We start from the raw sequence: 22,401 nt of genomic DNA, 5'->3' as shown, positions 1-22,401 counted from the left end.
AAAACTGGGACAAGTTCATTCTCAAGATATAATCAAATTCAGGTTAAAAGGCACAAGGCTCATAGCTTAACAAACACGAAACAAGATAATAATAATGTGTCTGAATCAAAGGTCAACATATTAGAAATAAGATTAAACAATTTCATTTACTTTACACACAAATGTGATCATTTGTTTATTATAAGTATTGATTGTTGAAAAGGCCAGTGAAGTAGCAAAATTGTTCAATGAGGTTTGCCGCCTTGATATTCATCCCAATGGGTCAAATCCTAAACATCCTCTGCCTGTCCAGGCCTGAGGGCATGTGAGTTTGGTTCGTGTTCACCAAGCCGGACAGGTGGGTTTTCTCCGAGTACTCCGATTTCCCCCAAAACACAAGACCACACTCTCGCGCAACATCGTGCCAACGAGAGTGATTAATATAAGTTGAAATAACTTGTTTTACAATCGTTGTAAAATTAAATCAGTTTAAACTTAAGATCCTCAGAATAAATGAATGTTTTTTTAAATGTTGATTTTCATACAAAAACCGCGGGATATAGGAAAACATGTACACACGGACAAGAAAAACAAGAGCACCTATATCATTTAACTTTCGACTGCTGTACAAGGGGCGTTCAATAATATAATGCACTGCCATCCGTATTGCCATATAAATATGTGTAGATGAATTCTACGATATCCGTACTGGATAAATGAGTGCCCTTTGGTCCACCTATCCTTAATATGACATGAACGGTAATAATTGATGGATTTATATAACTTTAAACTGGGTATATTTGGTATACTGGCTTAAATTTTACGGGTTCAGCGTATATATGTGTTATGATTGAACGTATATTTAAGATACAAGTAAACACCAATGATCATTTACTTAAAAAATATCGTTTAATTATTTCAATCTGCCATGTTTTCTAAGAGCAAGACAGCGGATACAAGTTAGCTTTATACCGAATGACAAGAGTGCGTAATGTCACCAATAATAACATACAGATACAGTATTTTTAGGAAATGTTTATTGTGGGTGTAAATGGCCTAGTAAGTATTGTAATGTTGAAGCTGTCATTTTCCATTATATACAATACCTTTACATTCGTCATTAAATAAAACTTTTAGTTTTGACTAATATGCTTAAGCATCAAAGTGTTGATAGTCGAAACAACACAACTGTTTCAAATACAACATTTTACATATTACTATACGAGAAAAACTGTTTTTATAGAATTATATTTTTGGAATAAGAAAATCGATTGAGGTTTTATTGTTGGAGTATTCCCGAAAAGTTCGCGTTATACTTTTCAATACTTATTATATACATTCGACATTTTTTCTGAATTATAGCCTTAATTGCAGGTTAAAATGAATGACCCACGTAAAACCATTAAACGCATGAACTCCTGCAGCATTTACAAATAATATTTTCCGAAGAAATATATGTTAATCCCAAAGCGACTTATTGTATGACAACAATCTGAGAAATATTTCGTTTCCGAGGAAATTTGAGAAATTCGATTTGTTTTTAGGCATTTTCGAATTCCCAATGCGTGCTTTAACATAATTGTTTTGGCACTTCCGTGTAGCATTACAGTTCTAGGTAATTGTTTTTGTCATCTTTTAGAATTCTTATTGATCATATAACCATAAACGCCAATGAGTGTTAAAAGTAGAAGAGATGCTTTGGATCATGGTCATTATTTAAATGGCGCAGTGACTTTAAAAGCAATTCACCTTCACCGACACATTTAAAACTGTCTACAAAGTGAGTGTTTATATGCGTATGCAGTCACGAAAAACTTTATCAAAAGAACACGAAACCTTTTTAACCACAACTTGATATCATCCAAAATAAAAGACATTACTCACCGATTACTTATGCCAGAATGATGGGCCTTCTTTTATTGTACATACACGAGTAAGAACCAACATTTCAGGCTTTATCCTGAACGATTTTCGGTTTATGGCCATTATGTTTGTTTTAAACAAGGACGACACTAGTATCGCGACCATCTTTCTTCAAACAAACTATCTAAAATGGTATCTTGATATTTTGGCACCTTATCAATTGTGCGTATCTCGACTATTTTTTTGTCAAACAGACAATCCAAATGGTATCCGGACCTTTAGACAACTGATCGTTTTGGCGTATCTCGACCTTCTTTCGTCAGACTATCTTAACGGGTATTGGGACATTTCGGTCCCTTATCATTTTGGCGTTTTTCGACCTACTTTCGTCAAATATTCTATCTAACGGGTATTCGGACATTTTGGTCACCTATCATTTCGGCATATTTCGACCTTCTTTCGTCAAACAGACTATCTAACGGGTATTCAGACATTTTGCATCCATATTATTTTGGCGTATCTCCAACATCATTCGTCAAACAAGAAGAAGTTATCGAAAGGATGCATATTGTTATTTTAATGGAAAGGCTGTGTTTTCTTAAATACTGTTTATTTAATCAAGCATGAAAACAGAACATCTTAAACTATCCTTACTCATCTATATGGAGATTGACATTCGTATTTGCAAAATAACAAGAACTGCCATAGTGACAGCGCACTCGACTATTCCGCCAATTTTAAATTTAAGAATTGCAAAACTTGTGAAACATGCATGGACCACTGTAAAATTGGATTCAATGCAAAACCTTACCCAGAATTTCTAGGTCAAATAATCAAGGGACAAGATCTGCATTATGTTTATCATACTTGATTGTTAAAAGTTTGAATGCAATGGCTGACCCCTGGTTGACGTGCCAAAGCTTATGTTGCCGGCATTTTCCAAGAGGTGAACAATCCTAATATTTACATTTTCCCTCATTATTGGTTTTATTTTTTCGACCTAAAAGAGTTCGAGAACAAGTCTTTAATATAAATTCAGGGAACTAAACGCGAGAGCAAATGTAAATGGTAAGAACACTTGTCGCCCTTGGTTTTTAAGATTGACGTTCTTTTTGTCCTCCGCATAAAAAATTGTCCAGAAATAATTTGCAGAAAATATATACAATCCAAGACTCTTTTTAATCATCTGGTAGATACTAAAAATATATTGTGGAAATAATTATTTGGGTTGTTATATTCTTGTTTTAATCATGAAAAACATCGATATATTTTAACTCCTGTTTTACATATGTATGACCATGTGAGTGGGCATAAAAATGTGGTCACGATGATGTTATGGATTACGTTCAGTTCAAGGTAAAAATAGCGTCAGTATTTTATTTTTGTTTCTTTTTTAACGTTTTCCCACAAAACTGAAGTTAAATTATGTGCTAATTTCCTCGAATTGACAGTTTTAGACGACTGTTCTAACTCGACAAATGCATGAATATTTGACAGTCTCTAATCATTACCCATTTCATGTACGTATTTAAATATTGTTTAATGATAAGTTATTAATTTTTAAACTGTTCTTCTTTAATTTAAGAGATACCATTACATCATTCTAATGAGAAGAAAATGCATCTCGACATAAACTTAAAACTGGACACATTTGTATCATATTTTAAGTTGTTTATGTACATGTGCCGTGCTATATTTAGCAATTAAGTAGTAAGATCTCTACGCACGATGATTCAGCAGCGCCGAACCAGAGCGTTGTTTTCTTGCTAAACTCCGGGCACGAAATGTCGACCGGTTCATGCAAAATGAACTCTATTTTATCGTTCAGAAAATCAGGTATGAATGTAAATATATAATAAACGACCCTCAAGTAACCATTGAACGCATGCACGTCCGCAACGTTTACAATTTATATTTCCCTTAGAAATATATGTTAATTCCAACGCGACTAATTGTATGACATCAATCTGAGAAATAATTGTTCCGATGAAATGTGCGAAACTTGATTTGTTTTATGCATTTTTAAAATCCCAAATGCGTGCTTTTAACGAACTCCTTTTGGCACTTCTATAAAGCATTACAGTTCTAAGTTATTGTTTTTGTCATCTTTTAGCATTCTTATTGATCATATAACCATAAAGGCCAATGAGTATGCAACAGTTTTAAAGTAGAAGAGATGCTTTTGATCAGGATCATTATTCAGATGGCGGAGTGATACGTTAAAAGAAAGTATCCGACATATTTAATACTTTCTATAAGCAAATGCATGAACTCGTATGCAGTCACAAACTCATTTATCAAAAGTACACAAACATTTTAAATCACAAGTTGATATTATCCGAATTGATCGACATGACTCACCGGGTACTTAAGCCAGACAATCTCAATTGATTATACACGAGTGAGAACCAAAATGACAGGTTATATCTTGAACGATGTTCGGCTTATGACAGTCATGTTTGTTTTAAATGATCGTTTTGGTCCTGCGTTTGAGTTGAGTGCATTCGGCCCCTTATGAATTCATTTTGGAGCTCATAACAAGGCTCCTTATTTAAGTGATTATTTTAACGAATGAGAACACATCAAGTGTATTACATCAGGATAAGACAAACAGGTACTTAATCCGAAAGGTGGGTTATCAATGTAAACATATTAAATTTACTACCCATGGAAAAGACAAAAAAGAAAAGAAATAGAAACTATGCATACTGTCATTTTAATGGAACGGCTGTGTTTTCTTCAATTTTGTTTAGTCAATCAAGCATGAGAACCGAACTATCCTTGCTAACCTATATGGATAATGCAATACATCGAATAGATGCCATATGATATTTACCTATGTGTCCTTAGTGCAAAACCTTAACCAGAATTTCGAAGTTGAATAATTTAGTCCCATGATTTGCATTATATTCAAATAAGCGTTATCTAACTTTATTAATTATACAGGTTGGATTGATTATATCTAATGTTCCAATGTAATACATGATGTATTTGCTGAAATATTGAATTAAAGGTGCTTACATGCAAAACCTTAACCAAGGTGCGACGCCGAGGCCGACGCTAAGGTTGGAAGTATAGCTCTCCTTATTCGAAATAGTCAATTCACATAAACATCAAAATCTTATTAAGCATCAAAATCTTATTTAAACAAAGCATTACGTAACAAAACAAACATTTATCTAATGTAAGATTGGAATTAGAGATAAAATTTGTTTAATTAATAGCTCAGATTGCCTGCTTATGAGATATATTATTTGAAAAAATATCATGTCACTTTTATCTCTGCATGTCTCATTTTCGAAAATGACATCATATTATTGTTAACACAATCTTAAGCAATGCGAACAGTACGTAAATTTACGTAATTTTTTAAATATAAGTCTTTATTTCTGACTACGTGCACATAATAAGACTTTGGGCCTGTTGTTGATATGAAACAAATAGCATAACTATGTGCATGTCAAACAAAAGTAATGAACTGCGAAACGGCTACGGAGCCATCATAAGTGTATTGTTCATTTTAAATATACACATATGAAAAAAAGTTTAGTTAAAGCTATCAGTAATTATAACCAAGACTACACACACATTAATTAACAACATAATTAGATCTGAGACAGAACCGTTATTACAATCACTCATATGGTAAATATAGAACACCAATCACCCTTGCGTTTGAAAAGCACAAACATATTTTACACAATAAAAAAACAATATCAATAAGAAGTTAAACTCCTCTTTACGAAAACATCATGTCTAACCAGGGTATTTTTCAATTATCGACAAAGAGAAAAACACTACTCTCTTACCTAACAATTTCATTTTCACATAGCGATTACATTTTTAATAGTTACTTTCTTCAAGTCAGTCCATATACAAGTGCATGTATGAGAGCCCCGTGCAGTTATTCATTTTAAACAGAAAACATGTACACAGTCATCATTGCGACACGATACTATCAACCTATCGTTACATTCATCCATCACGACAGCTACTGGCTCTCTGATGTTTTTAATCAGTACACGACTTTCACGATAATTACAGGAAGAAACTTGATGCACGTTGTTAGACTCTTCACCGCAAACATACACATTATCCTCGCTGTCTAAACACATCCCTCTAGCCTTCTGCAAACACTTATTGCCGTGTGACTTGTAGTACCATTCTCGTTTATCCTGATCTTCATCTTCCGTATCAAAAAAGTAACACGATATTCTCTCATCCTCGGCTAAAAGAAACGTTGATGGGGAAATATTACATATTTTCTTCGCGTCTTGTACGTATTCGAACTCGTCATCGTCGTCAGGGAATTCTAATGATTCATCGATAGCGCTTCCATCGCGAACCTCTATTACTACATCATCAGCCTCAGTGTCATCAAAATCACCCCCTTTTAGAAAAAGAATCGAAATTCTCTCTTCATCGTATGAATCTAAGCTTACTGCCTGGTATCGAGTGGGAAACTTTGTTGATTCATATATTTTAGACTCTCCATCTATTGTGTACCTATGGATAAATTTTGAAGTGGAGAAGCATACAAAAATCCCTCTATGGTTGATGCAAATATCAGTCGGACAGTCAGGTAAGCTTACTTCCCGAATCAGACGAAACAGTTTATCAAACAACTTTAGTTTTCTGTTTGAATGATCGGCTAACAAAACACGTCCATCAAAAAGCTGTTGCAATGCAAGAACATCGCATGGGTAAGGGTCAGTAGTTGTCCGAATTGGATACTTTGTTTCTTGGAAGCATTCCCTTATTATAAGAGGACGTTTTACATTGATTGCTTGGTGTACCGTTTGAATCTCTTGAATGTTGCGTTGTGTGTCATCAGTCTGTGTGCCTTTATCGGAATAGGAAGAGTTGGCAGAGCTGCAACACGCATTCTTTTTGTCAGATGTATCGACAAAATCTTCATTTACAACGTCATCGCTGCTGAATTCAATCGCTGGATCTTCAACACCAATAGGATTCTCAGTTCTACAATGCAATATAGTTGACTTTTCAAGGCATTCAAGTTCTGAAACCAAATCATCTACCCTTTTATCAACGTGTTTCGAAACCATTACTCTTTCAGCTATTGAACCATGTTGTGACATGATGCTGGCCATGTTTTGAAGTTCATTTAGCTCACCTTCAATCCGTTTGCACTGCGTTGTGGTCTCTGAAATCGTGTGTATCTCAGAGTTTGATGATAATCTCAACTTATCTTGCAAGTCAGAATTTATCATCTCAATCCGCTCTATTGTTTTCGATTTTACTTCACTGTTTTCGATGTCAGCTGTTTCTTTTCCCACCAATTTACAAAGAGTATTACATTCCGATCGTAGCTTACAATTCATTGCTTTCATCTGAAGAGAAGCAATTTTTTTCAAATCAAAGCCATTAACATCCATGCTGTTTTCAGACCCTAATTTCTTAACCTCGCCACACTGTCGATGCCCTTCTGTGATACAGGTGACACATATAAAGCAACTATGGTCTACACATTCGTGTGTAACTTCTTCATATGTGTGGACGCTACATTTCCTTAATTCTTTTATTGCCCAAAATGGCGCAATGTCTTCAGGAAAATCCTGATCCTTCAATACAACATGGTTCCTAGTAACTTTATACTTGTAGTGATCTCGACAGCAAGTTTTGCAAAGATATTCACAACAGGGAATGCAAAAGCCTATTGCAATTTCGTCACGGTTGTCAAATTTGCACGGATTGCAAAAGTGAGAATGTTTTAAAAAACTCGATTTCTCAAACATATTTATGATGTTTGATATCTTTTTATCATTGAGTCCACCTGTCGCCATTTTAAACTTAGCAGAATACTACGCCCGGTGTGACTTTAACTTCAGATCAAATTGTTTAGTTTATAAACTATTGTCCTTATAGTGATCTGCACGTTCTAAGTGCATATGAGCGAAATGAGCACTTGTGTCTTCACATTTGACCTGGAAATATACGTTAAAATTCTTGTCAGTCTTGAATATAAGTTGAATATCGTGTAATTTTTACATTATTCCTATTCTAAAGCAAATAAATACATTGTTGTGCTTTGGAAAACGCTATTTAGAATTCACGGTATAACAGATAAAAAATATGTATGGATTTTAAGTGATCCTCAGCTGAGTATTTCTATACGAGTTCTGAATTGAAAATGAAGCAATCAAACAAACTGTATACTAGTTGAGCAATAATATAAATTACTCACCGTCAAGTCCAAATCTTGTTTTGATATCTGAAATGAGAAAAACGAATCCAGTGTTTTTGTGTATTACATAAAGGTTGCCACTTGTTTTGTTTCTTCAATACAGATAGCGTTTGCCAAATACGTCAGATGCGATAGATGATGGCTGTATAATAAAAGCGTGTAAAGATAAAATATCAAGTACATGAGTAAGATGAAGTGATGTATAAACAATGGCTGGGTAGTTTACATTAAAGAATTTGGAGCGCCTGAAATACTATAAAGACTGAGAGTATGTTCTTACACACTGTCACAATAAGTGATTAAGAGACGCAGTCGCATCAAACTATTTGCTTTTAGTACAAATTCTTAATATTTAACCATCACAAAGTAGTTCAATCCTTCAGTGTAGTTGAGTTTTAGATTACTTTTACTCTGCAGCACTGCTTGAACATTACCGACAAAGATGTCTTTACTTTCTTGTAAATAAACAGAAAAAAATGCGTTTCTATAAAATCAATTCAAGAAATTAACAATATTGAATACCGTGTATGGTTTATCAGAAAACATTCCAGGTAGAAGGGTTTTATATTTTTAAAACATGCCTGGTCTGGTTTGTGATTAAAAGGTTTGTTAATAGTGTTATGTTAGAGTTTCTCCCCTTTGACTTCAATATGTTTCATTATTTGTACTCCAGATCAATTTAGTTCCAATTCACAGTCTAATACTAGCAAGCATCAGTTTAAGTCTCAAATCCACTTCAAAGATCAGAATAAAACCCGTTTAAAAGTTAAACCGCTTATTTAACAAATGGTGAGCTGTGTCAACACACAGAGTTTATGTCAAAGGTTTTCAAATATAGTTTACAATAATGTGTTATTATCTAATTGAAATAATGAAGACAGATGTGATAAAAAGTTAGCAAATAAAATGTTCATTACCTCAATTCAGCGCTTCTTCCCGAGTATCTGATTTTGAGAACATGGCTGAAGTAGAAGGATTTATATCATACTGAAAAAGAAGACATGCAATAGATAAAATAAAATAAAACATAAAGAAGGGGACCATGACAAAACTGACCATTTAATAATTAACAGACTTTTAAGATGTAAATTATTTTAATAATCAGAATTTCTCCTACAACTCAATTCGATGAAACATCAACATACAAACAACATATTGGTATAAGCCGTCGGGACACCAACCGACCGCTTTATTTTGTTTATACATACATCAAGTTCAACATGAGACCGTTTGAAACCTTAAGCATAAGTATGATGTAAACATAATAAAACAGTATTATTTTTGTTAACAATACATTTTAGTACCAAATAAACTTCTTGTCTTACCGTATCCGGTATGAAAGAAGTATATTTCTATTGTGGAGTAATTTTAGAATCAAAGACATTCAAGCATAACATGTTTCCTGAATATAACAAGTTAAAGAGACTCGCTCATGTTTTGGTACCAAAAGATATTTTTCCTGGTTATCTTACTGAAAACACTTATATCATAATTAGTTTACTCTTCGATTCCGAAATTGCAGAAAGCAATCCAATAATACGATCATTATAAATTAATCCGGAGCGAACCAAAGCTGGTACAGACAAGATAAAAATAGAAAAACCGATGACTCAATCATTCGGCCACACTGGGACACATAAATAACTTGCTGGATATTTCAACCTTTATGAAATACATTGAAAGCATCACGTTATAAAGGCTATCAAACAATCACACTACAGCCTTTTGATGCAACGGCTTAGGAAAAGGGATTTCAGCTGTCAGCATCTTAGTTCTAACACTCCTGACAGTCTGTCATACTTTAACAGTAAAAAGTGCTTTTACAAACCATGAACGAGTCCCTTTAAATAGTTGAAGTTGTGAAGTGTTGAACCTTTACTTTAAAATCTTATGAATTTAAGCTGCACATATTTGATTAAATCAAGATAAAAACAACACTCATATTTCCATTTAGTCATCAGTTACCTATTAAGCGGTTTAAGTACATGTCCTTGCTAGCATAAAAGCATTCACACCAAGTGAGTTATTTTAGTTTTGGTAGCCGAGCTCTGCCCTGTTAATGTCTTTAAAGATGCACTCTTACTCCCAAAAAAGATTTACCAAAAATAATACAATTGTTCAAATATACCAAAAGAATAAGTGTCAAAAACAATTGTTCTTATGAAGGATACAAAGTTTAATTTAAAAGAAAGGTGCAGAACACACGGTATTTCTTCCTTATGGGACGCTAGTAATTCGCAGTAAATCTTTTAGCATTCACCAATCATTTAATATTTTTGCGTTTTCAGCTATTAAATACACGGTTACAATCTTGTAATCAGTTATCAATATTTTCCATTAATTAATTATTTGATAAATAGTTCAAGGTTTATCACTTAAAATGTATGTTTGTTATACATGTGTATGTATTGATTTTGAATAAGAATGCCACTTTAAAGATTAAGTGAAGCAAACATAATTAATAATTATTAGTTAGTCTTTAAAGTTACTGGAAGAAAATGTTCAACACATTTAGATCTGGCCTGCTGTATCGCCCGATAAAATACTCCACTCTATATAGCGACATCAATTGTTGTTAAGGCTTAAAAAAAATGTTTGGTTAGGGTTACATCCTTTTCAAAAATAGGTAGGGTAGGTAGGCTTTTTTTATTATTATTTTTTTATTAGGCTTTATATAAGAATGTCATTTTCATCATTGGAGAATGGTGTTAAAGTTATCTTCTATATAAGCAATTAAGGTTTTAAACTACATATTGAAAAGCAAAATAAAAAGTTTTTTTTCTTTTTTTTTTCTTTTTTTTTTGTTTTTCATTTTTTTTTCTAACTGACTATAAAAACGTTAGGGTCGGCGCCTATTCCGTAGGTAGGGTCGGGTAACCCGAACCAAATGTATTTTTTTTAGGCCTAACCTATCTGATATCTAGGACACAATGTCAAATCCGTAAATGTACATGTTAGCATGTGACTCTGTGCACAACAAACATGATAAATGAGTTAAACATGTTTTACTATCAGATATATCTCTGCGATATGGTCAAGTGACATTTTTACGAGATGTCTTTCTGATCATATGTCTGAGTTGACAGTTTAATTGTGAACATATGTGTTTGTAAGTGGATTGAACATCAGGAAGTTTAGAATAATCTGATAATTATACAGCATTTAAACCAATGGCATTTGAAAGGATGGGCAAACCCTGATATGTAGCAATCTAAATATAATAAAACAATGATAAAGATAAGCTTACCGCAATTTAAACTGAAATAAATCCAATATTCATTACATTTGACACGTTTACTTTGCTTGATTCATTTGGATACATTCGGATTTTATCGCTGGATTCATTATGAGCATTCGGAACTCCTCGGCCATTTTTTTCAAAAACAACCTCGGATATATTTGGACGGTTTACATACTCAAAAAGAGGCACGTTTAAGTCCGCTGCAAGTAGATCGCGTAGTTATTTAATTTAGCAGTTAAACTTTATGTCTTAACTCTTGGGAATCTTAATTATGTTTGCAATAATACACTTCACTATCAACCAATTTAAACTTATATCAATAAATGCAACCCTAAAACACTAAAGTGAATTAACGATATAATTCAAAAAAATACGAACTACTTTAACTGATGTACCGGCATACATCCGAGATTGTTTTTGAAAAAAATGGCCGAGGAGTTCCGAATGGCATTATGAGTCACCACAATGTTCTAATTGCAGGCTACTTTCTGAAACAGTGTGTCTATAAATAGCTCTTGCGGAAAATGATGCTTTCACTTGGTAGATAAAAGACTGGATTTTGAGAAATTCACTGATGCATTTCTTCCGATTTGAACATGTAAATCAACATGTTTTTCCCATGTCTTAGTTTTTTTCTGTAAAATTACATGGAGCAAAACTACTAAAAGAAAGAATATGTAAACTTATCCATGCCATTTTACCTTCCAACATCAGAACGAGGGTCGTTAAATAATTAAATGCACCTTCCATAATTTCTTTCAACACCTATGTTATGCGTTAATTGTCTTTCTTCCACCTTTCCTGAAAAGTGTATGAATTGAACCTATGCCAATAAATTGAATTTAAGGGACTTAAAATTAGTGTATTTTTGGTTAAAGCGAACGGCCCAGTAGTGTCATTGTAATGTTGAAGCTGTCAATTTCCATTATCTAAAATATATATAAAAACTATTGAAAAATTAAACATTTAAGTTTTGGAATAAGAAAAAAAGATAATTTATTTGCTGTGGGGCTATGCACGAATAGTTCGCAGTATGCTTTTCTATACCCTTAAAAGGGGACCATACATCACTTTCGCCAGTGGCGTAGCTACACATAGGCCTTGTAGGCCTGGGCCTACGACATTTTTTTAAAAATGACAAAATTTAAATAACCCAAAAATGCAATAAAAAATAAAAGCTACTCAAACACTTTGAACAACTCTTTGAAAAGTTTGTTTTATTTTAACCAAAGTTTGGTGTTTATTTGATTTTTATTGTAATCATTGCAAAAGTAATTAAATGTGTGTATTGCACATATAAAAGTCCCAAAACTCACAGAGAACCATCGGGCCTACAAGTTTTTAGGCCTAGCTACGCCCCTATCTATTACTCCAAGAGTTTCGGAATGTATGGATGAATATATATAATTCATATGTTTCCGATTCGGATGGAAAACCCCCAGACACGATTGCAATTGCGAAAGCGCGTTGTTGCCCGTAACTCATATTGTATGGGAGTGGAATATTGATTTTGCGGCACTGGTCACATGACCGGAAACATGTCCGGTATGAAAGAACTATATTTTATTATAACATAAACATCGGTATATTTTCAGAATTATAGCCAAGGTTGCGTTATATAATAAACGACTATTGTCAAACCGTAAAACCCACCAATTTACTAATGATATTTCCCTAAAAAATGTATATACATCCCAACGGGACTTATTAAATGACAGCTATCTGAGAAATAATTGTTTCCGAGGAAATTTGAGAATTTTGATTTGTTTTAGGCATTTTCAAAATCCCAAAGGTGTGCTTTAACGAAATCGTTTTGGCATTTCAATGTAGCTTTTCAGTTCTAGGTAATTGTTTTTGTCATCTTATAGCATTTTTATTGATCTAATAACCATTTAAGCCAATGAGCGTTTATTCATTTTAAAAGTAGAAGAGATTCCTTAGATCAGAATTATTTAGATGGCGGAGTGATACGTAAAATGGACTCGCTCATGGTTTGGAAAATGCACTTAATTCGAAAAATAATAATTGTATTATGAACTTATGTGTGGCAAATCATTAGGAGTGTTAAAACTAATATACTGATAGCTGGAACCCTTAAACGAATGCTGATATTTTCTCAAATATTAAATTTGAAGACCACAATTAAATGTTGTTGTTTTTCCGCAATATCAATATCAAAGATTAGAGTAATCATGAAGTTAGTTTTTTTCAGATTCATTAACCCATTTAGGTCCAAAAAGAGCGTGTCCCTTTAAGAACGTACAATATAGGTTGATGCATTTTTTTTAAATTTTAAATCATTATCATGTTTAACTCATTTGATGTTAAGGATTAAAACAGAAAGGCATATGATTTAGAAATAAGATGCCAAAATCTGCGCTAGTCCCTTAAAGCCAGATTCAGGGGCAATCTCAACATTTTCCTTTTTCACGAGTAAAAACCAAAAATGACAGTTTATATCTTGAACGATTCTTTGCTCGTGGCCAAGCGGCGAAGACACTTTCCCGATATACTTTCTCAATTGGTATGAGGATTTTTTACCTCTGATTTACCCAGCCCTGTCGTTTTGGCCACTTCGAAATTAATTGTGTACGGAGCCATTATTAATATTCCGACAAGAACTTTCAGCTTCTTACGTATAAAGTACTTTATAAAAGAAATAGAAACGATGCAATAGATTCAGTTTAAAGGTTTTTTCCTTCTATTGTGTTTATTCAATCAAGCGACACTCTTATTCAAAATCATTAAATACACATGTATTACAAACATAAATTTTGAGTGATAAACCTTAAACGACTTACTAAACAATGCACTTTTGGAAATTATAAATTACAAATAACAAGATTTTGACTATGTATTTACTAGCTGAACATGCAATAATATTTAATGATTGGTGAATGCTAAAAGATTTACTCTGATCTACTATCATTTCATATGGTAGAAATACCGTGTTTTCTGCACCTTTCTTTCAAATTAAACTCGGTATCCCTCATAAGAACCATTGCTTTTGACATTTATTCATCCTTTTTGGTATATTAACACAATTATATTAATTGTGGTAATTCTGTTTGGGAGTAAGAGTGCATCTTTACCGAACTTGTCAAATATTCTTACTCACTCATACTCACGTATATGGACATAATACATTGATAAGTTTCTGCCAAACAAAATGTAATATTAAATTTATGGAAATAATGAACAAGACAGTTTAACTGTTCCGAAAAATGATAACATAGAAAACATGGTACACATGTGTTGTCGTCTGCGAAAATGAGTCTTATGGAGACATTCACATTATCATCCAAAATCAAAGTTATAAACGATTGGGTAATAAAATACATTTTTAACAAATGTAAAGATTAAAGGAGAGATAGTTGTCAAAACAAATATCAAAATGGCCCTGATAACCTGCATGTATGGAACAAAGATTAGATATAAGTTTTCGTAAAAAAAACAAAAAAAAACACACAAAATGAATAAACAACAAAATTAGTTCTGAAACGAAGCAATTATAACCACACACCACCATCTAATATAAAACACCAATGACTCCTGCATTTCGAAAGCCAAAACATATATTGCAATACAATAGCAATAGGGAACAAGTGCACCGCAACAAAGAGAAAACTATATACAAACGGCTTACAACTTTTTTTCTTTGGAGTCAGATGAACCCACCTTTAAGCCAATATGATATTTCAATAGCCTTAGATTGGTTGGAAAATATTTTTCCTTAAAATATTACTCAGTAGAAGACAGTTTCTATTTTTAAGAACAGTTAAAAGGGAAAGTTAAATTGAACAGTAACAAAACATTAAAAGTTTCAAATGTTTTTTTTTTCTTTTTTCCATTAACCCTTTCTATACACGAAATTTGGTCACACAATATGTCAACCAAAACTTAAAATATCAGTTTCAACCATTTTTCTGTTTATAGTAACAGTGACTTTGACACAAGTGGCCCAAAACGAAATCTGATATACAGTGTCCATAAACTCTTTCTATAGACCAAGTTTGGTCACAATATGTCAACCCAAACTTAATATTTTAGTTTAATAGGTGAGATTTCCGCCGCCCTCTCATTCGCCAAACAAACCGCAATCCCATGAACGGTCTCCATAAACTCTTCCTATAAATCAAGTTTGGTAAACAATTGTCAACACTAACTAATGTTATTTAGTTTCGTAGGTGAGTTTAAAGCTTTCACTATGTCAAAACCTTGTTAATAAAACTTCTCCATACGACAATACAATGTAGTCAGAATACTTTTTTATTATCACCATGGAAAAATATATTGCTTTTTTCACATAGCGATTACGTTTAAACCGATGCGTTCAAGTGCATTCACGAGATTCCTTGCAGTATTTTACTTTAAGTAGAAAACATGGACACTATCATCATTACGACAAGATACTATCAACCTATCTTGACATTCATCCATCACGACAGCTACTGGCTCTCTGATGTATTCAATCAGTACACGACTTTTACGATAGTCATGTGACGATATTTGATGCACGTTGTTAGAGTATTCACCGCAAACATACACATTACCCTCGCTGTCTAAACACATCCCTCTAGCCTTCTGCAAACACTGATAGCCGTGCGACTTGTAGTACCATTCGCGTTCATCCGAATATGCATTTTCAATATCATGTGAGTAACAAGATACTCTTTCATCTTCAGCTAAAATAAACGATGATGTAGAAATATTACATATTCTCTTCGCATCCTCAATGTAAGCAAACTCGTCATAACCGTTAGGGAAGGTTCTCCCTGCATCGATAGCGCTTCCATCGCGAACCTCTATTACTACATCATCTGCCTCAGAATCATCAAAGAAACCTTTTTTGAGAAAAAGAATTAAAATCCTCTCTTCGTCAAATGAACTTAAGCTCACTGCCTGGAATCGTGTAGGAAATTTTGTGGATTCCAATATTTCAGATTGGCCATCTATTGTATAGCTATGGACATATTTTGAAGTAGAGAAGCAAACGAAAATCCCTCTTTGGTTGATGCAGATATCAGTCGGACTGTCAGATAAGCTTAGATCGTTAATCAAACCTAAGTGTTTATCCAACAACTTCAGTTTTCTGTTTGAATGATCGGCTAACAAAAAACGTCCATCAGAAAGCTGTTGCAATGCAAGAACATGGCATGGGTACAGGTCAGTATGCGTTCGAATTGGATAGCTTGTGTCATGGAAGCATTCTGTTATGATATAAGGACGTTTTGTATTGCTTGCTTGGTGTACCTTTTGATTCCTTTGGATGTTGCATTGTGTGTCGTCAGTCTGTGTTCCTTGGTCAGAATGGGAATAGTTGTCTGAGCTGCAACCCGTATTCTTTTTGTCAGAATTCTGAAGTAAATCTTCATTCATAACGTCATCGCTGCTGGTTTCAATCGTTGGGTCTTCTGCACCAACAGGATTAGCACTTGTAAAATTCAATATAGTTGCATTTTCAAGGCATTCAAGTTTTGAGGCCACATCGCCTACCTTTTTACCAACGTATTTTGAAACTACTTCTCTTTCAGCTGTTGAGCCATGTTCTGACATTATGCTAGCTAAGTTCTTTAGCTCATTTAGCTCACATTCAATCAGTTTTTGCTGAGCTGAGGCGTCTGAAATTGTGTGTATATCAGAGTTAGAGGATAATTTTAAGTTTTTTTCCAAGTCAGAATTTATCTTCTCAATCCGTGCTATTGTTTTTGATGTTAATTCTCTGTTTTATATGTCAGCTGTTCTTTTTTCCACAAGTTGATTAAGAATGTTACATTCTGATCGCAGCTTACAATTCATTGCCTTTATCTGAAGTGAATCAATGTTTTTTAAATCAGATTCATTAGCATCCTTGCCGTTTTCCGACTCTAATTTCTTAACTTCGCCACACTGACGATGCTCTTCTTTGATACAGATGGCACATATCAAGCAACTATGATCAACACATTCGTGTGAAACGTCTTCATTTGTGTGGACGCTGCATTTCATTAATTTTCTGATCGCCAAAAATGGCGCAATGTCTACAGGAAGGTCCTGATCCTTCAATATAACATGGTACATTGTAACTTTGTGCTTGTAATGCTCTCGGCAGCAGGTTTTGCAAAGATATTCACAACAGGCAATGCATAAGCCTCTTGCAATTTCTTCTCTGTGGTCATGTTTACATGGACCGCACAATTTTATTGTCGAATCCGGACCCTCGAATACCTTCAAGTCGTTTGATATGTCTGTATCATCGAGTCCACCTGTCGCCATTTGGCTCTTTGCAAAAAGCTACGACTAGTTAATGATTTTAATGCAGATAAAATCGTTTAGCTTATAAATCATTGGCCTTTTTCATTCTGTATGTTCTTAGTTCTACAAAATATTAGCAAAGAGCACCCCATATTGGAATTAGCACATGTGTCTTTGCATTTTACCTGGAATGATAAGTAAAAGGTTCTTGTCAGCATTTTATATGATTTGAAAATATCTTAACGGTACTGACTTGCCATTCTCAAGCAAATAATATAACATTATTATGCTTATTATGCTATTTAAAACGCTATGCGGTATTTAGTGTGTAACAGATGGTGTAACGTATTCGACACAAACAAGAAACAATTTGAACGGATTTTAAGTAATTCGTAGTCGAGTAGTTCTATACGAGTTCTAAATTGAAAATGAAACGGATTGTAATCTAGTTTATCAATAATACTAACTACTCACCGCCAGGTCTAAAATCTGTTTTGATATCTGAAATGAGAACCAAAACATCCAGTTGCCTTGTGTATAACAATCAAGGTTGCCACTTGTTACGTGTAAATACATCTCATCGGCCAAATGCAAATAAAGATAACGTTAACCAAATACAAGAAGCGTGATAAGAAGCGGTCGATAATGGCTGTTTAAAAAATGCAAGTAAAGTAAATAGAACAAGCGCCGATTCAAATTAAATACATTGCTTGATTCGTAACGGGTCAAAAGAGCAGGGAGCATAGCTCAAAAATTATTAAAGCCAGAGTTAAATAACTTGCTTAACATGTTCGTTTGTCTCTAGCAACATGTTTAAACAGTTATAGTTTAATATCCTGAACAGTATTTGAACTATAGTGAATGTTAAAGTATTTGCACGACAACGATATCAAGGCTTCAGCAAAAAACACAACGAACTACGGGTTATTTCTTATCTTACACTAACATTCTACGTATAAGGATTGTTTAATTTAAAAAAAAACACACTCCTGTTTTGGCTTGTTATCAAGGGTTTGTTTACATGGATGTGTTATATGGATTTATATCTTACTAAAAAGAAGAGATACAATAGATAAAAAAATATAAAAAAATGAAGAAAGGGGAAAATACCAATTAATGACAAAACTGACCATTTAGGAATTAACAGACTACTACGGTGTAAATTAGTTCAATAATCACAATATTCACTTGAACTGAAATGAGAGCCAATCACATTATTATTCGAGGATTTCTTAATAATTTGAAAACTATTTGAACAGAAGACTATTTCTTTTAAAGATTAATTTTAGATCAAAGACATACAAAATGTTTTCTGAATGTAACATGTTAAATAATTGAAGTTTTGAACATCATAATTATTTATATCAAAATCACTTTAGCTGAATATATTAAATAATTAAGAAAGCCTCACATAAAAACACCCCGCCAAATTTACATTTAGTCATTAATTACGTATTAAGCGGTTCTAGCAAACTTCCTGGCTAGCATTAAAACATTCATGAATACTAAGTCAGTTAATTTTCTTTTTTCTTAACTTAACAATAGTTTTGGAAGCCGAGCTCTGTCCAGTTTATTAAGCAAAGCAACAATAATAAATAACTATTAGTAAGACTTTGAAATTAACTCTATCAAGCCAAATTAAATGTGGTAACTCATCTTATTTCTTTGATATTGGCAAATCTGTAAATGTACAGGTTCGGCTGTGACTTTTTCTTCCGCAAACATATTAAATAAGATAAATAGTTAAATAAAAAAGATATAATGAGATATTTCTCCGGCTTGTCTAAACCATATGCCATTTGACATGTGTGTAAGATGTTTGAGTTAATTGTAAAAAAGTCTATGGTATTGGAATAATCATAACATGGCAAGGCAAAATCTGATTATTATAAAACATTTGAACAATGTCTTGGAATGGGCAAACTTAATAAATAGCATTCAAAACGTAATAAGACAATGATATACATAAGCCTTACCACAATGATTACTCCAATTATTTAACAATATTTAAAGTTGACTCTTAACTTCGTCAAACAGCTACTTCCTGGAAAATTCAGATACCTTTGGATTTTAATGATGCCTCACATTATGATTCACCTTAAGCTCGTTTTCAAAAAACAGTGTGTTTATAAATGGCACTTGCGAAAATGCCATAGCTTACTGAATAACTGCGTTGATATATGATGCATTTTGGTTCATTTTCGATTTGGGCATATAAATCAACTTGTTCAACAAATCAATATGTCCTGTTTTAGTGCTATAGTTTTTGTATACATTAAGAAAAATCCTAATATTTAATCAACGTTATACACAGCGTAGCAGCAGACGGCAATGCATCTTTATAAACTCATTAACAATCAATTGTATAAATTTTGTCGGTCAAAACGCCCAAAATGCCAGGGGAAAACGGCAGATTACAAACAAAATATTTGCGAATTGTTTTGCTCGTTTTTTTTGTAGATTTTTTGTTTGTTTTTTGTTTCAAAGAATTATACAAGCCGAATTTTAACGCAAGACATCAAAGACGTTGGTAAAGAGGTTTAGATGCGAATCTATATTTTAGTCATGATCCAATGAAGGTAAACATGGGTTTAAACGTTCCAATAAGTGATTTAAGTAAGCATCACTTTATGAAAAATGTTCCATCCTATAAGGTCGATATCAGGTGCGTACTTGCCTATGTCTGCATATTTCAGTATCTTAGCATAGCGCTGTTATAGAAGCCAGTTTATATGATAATGAGGAGAGTAACAATACATATGCATATGATAATGACAAACTTGAGTTGTCTGTTCGCTAAGAGCGCCATACTGGTACCCCGTGAATCTTATTGTTAAAGGGACTAGATACCAGATGGTCCCCAAATCGGCAAGTATCTCTCCCCCCCCCCCCCCCCACACACACACAGACAAGCATAGACTTGTCATTTCGAGATAGTATTAGGCCGATAATACATCAATTCCCATAATTAAAAAAAGTTTGTCGCTGTATCAGTTTACCCGTTTAAAAATAGCGCATAATGGTTTCCCAGTTTCTAGTGTGTATATTTAGCATGTGAAAGTCGTGATTAGTACAGATACATAAAGACATATACCGACTCTATTTTTAAATTAACTGGTATTTACGTGGTAGACGAACCCATAAAACTTCGAATTGGAAAAATTCACAAAATCTGCGAAAGATGCATGTCGTTAGAGGTGTGATACACCAGCAAGTTAGATTCAATACGTTGTGCAGAACGATATCAATTTTAAGTGAGTTTTTGACAATTTCATTTTTCTCTTTCAATTGTATCATCTGGTGTCTAGTCCCTTTAAACATACAACAGGTATACCCTTAAAGCGTCAATATGTAGCGATTTTCAAAAAACGGTGCTTTGATATGACAAAGGTAAAATAACCACTGCGTAACATTGTAAAAGAAGCGAATTATTGTTTTGATTTTGTGTCTGATTAACAATTCTCTATAAAACATGTTTTATGAGGGTTTCATCCATGTAGGGACATTGATATGGTTTCTTTACAACATAGATTAAAAAATAAAAAATAAAAAGTTATAACCACGTATTCACTTTTCTTACAATCTACGTTATTCGTAGACCTCTGTCCATTGGAAATTGTTAAAGATGCACTCTTACTCCCAAATAAGATTTACCATAATTAATACAATTGTTCAAATATACCAAAACTGATGAATAGTGTCAAACACAATGGTTCTTATGAACGCTACCGAGTTTAATTTGAAAGAAATTTAAAGGTGCAGAAAACAAGGTATTTCTACCTTATGAGATGATAGTAGATAATAGTTAATCTTTTAGCACTCACCAATCATTTAATATATTTGCATTTTCAGCTATTAAATAAACAGTAACAATCTTGCTATCAGTATTTGATATTTCCATACATGCATTATTTAGTAAGAAGTTAAAGGTTTATCACTCAAAATCTATGCTTGTTATACATGTGTTTGTATTGATTTTGAATAAGAGTGTCACTTCAACATGTAAGGAATAAAAACACGATGTTTTTCTTTGAAAAACAACATACAAAACTTCACAATGTAACTGCATTTATGTTTCTCTTTTTGCCATGTATCTACATTTCAAGATGCATTTCATCCCTTTTAGGCTTTATTATTTTCCAAAGTATGGCCCGGACAAGCTCCCATTTTCGAAAATAAATCAGGTAAAGGGGAGATAACTGAAACTATATGCAGGTAGGATTGTGTTTTTTTATGCAAAGCCCTTCCTCGTATGGCTATATGTCTATAGTTTCAAGTTTTATTTCAATCCGTTAATTATTTTTCAAGATATGGCACGGACAAGAACCCTTTTCCGAAAAAATATTTGGTAAAGGGGAGATACCTAAAGAACTATGTTGGCCATAATAGTTCTGGTGCATTACACTTCGTCTCATCGCCATCTATTTATATGTCAAGGTTCATTTAAACCCATTGAATACTTTTCAAGATATGGCCCGGACAACTACTAATTATGAAAAAAAATGTTAATTGAGACATAACTAAATAACTACACATGATAGCATCATGGTTGCACTTCCTGTCATTGCCATATACATGTATCTATATTTCAAGTTGTATTTCAATCCAATCAGTCGTTATTTCGGACGAGGGTGTAACGTAGGAACGGATCCAAAGACCGAGGGACGGACGGAGAATGCAGCGATTATACGCAACTTCCTTTGGAAACATAAACTATTCTATCACGAATATTTACTATTATGTCACTTTTTGGCATGATATTGCTAATTTCCAGGTCTGAATTATTTTCCAACTTGGATTAACCAGGCTGTGGGAAAACTTAAATGATCACAATGCTCATGCATGTTTTATTAAAACAATAACAATAACAAAGAACCAA

General features: G+C 33.4%; 1 protein-coding gene and 1 pseudogene across 1 annotated transcript; both read right to left on the bottom strand.

The window, feature by feature from the left end:
• Positions 1–2,027: 2,027 nt before the first annotated feature.
• LOC128243330 (uncharacterized) lies at positions 2,028–11,483 on the bottom strand. Its single transcript, XM_052961033.1, has 4 exons — positions 11,295–11,483; positions 8,965–9,034; positions 8,048–8,074; positions 2,028–7,787 (listed from the first exon to the last, which is right to left on the bottom strand). Exon 4 carries the CDS (start codon positions 7,644–7,646, stop codon positions 5,751–5,753), a length of 1,896 nt encoding a protein of 631 aa, XP_052816993.1. The 5' UTR covers positions 7,647–7,787; positions 8,048–8,074; positions 8,965–9,034; positions 11,295–11,483; the 3' UTR covers positions 2,028–5,750.
• A 2,524-nt stretch (positions 11,484–14,007) lies between these two features.
• Positions 14,008–18,084, bottom strand: LOC128243329 (uncharacterized; annotated as a pseudogene).
• Positions 18,085–22,401: the final 4,317 nt, after the last annotated feature.

Source organism: Mya arenaria, chromosome 8 (genome assembly GCF_026914265.1).
Source record: "Mya arenaria isolate MELC-2E11 chromosome 8, ASM2691426v1".
Classification (NCBI taxonomy): Eukaryota; Metazoa; Mollusca; class Bivalvia; order Myida; family Myidae; genus Mya; species Mya arenaria.
The sequence above is the reverse complement of the archived record's forward strand: the minus strand, read 5'-3'. Positions and strand labels throughout refer to the sequence as shown.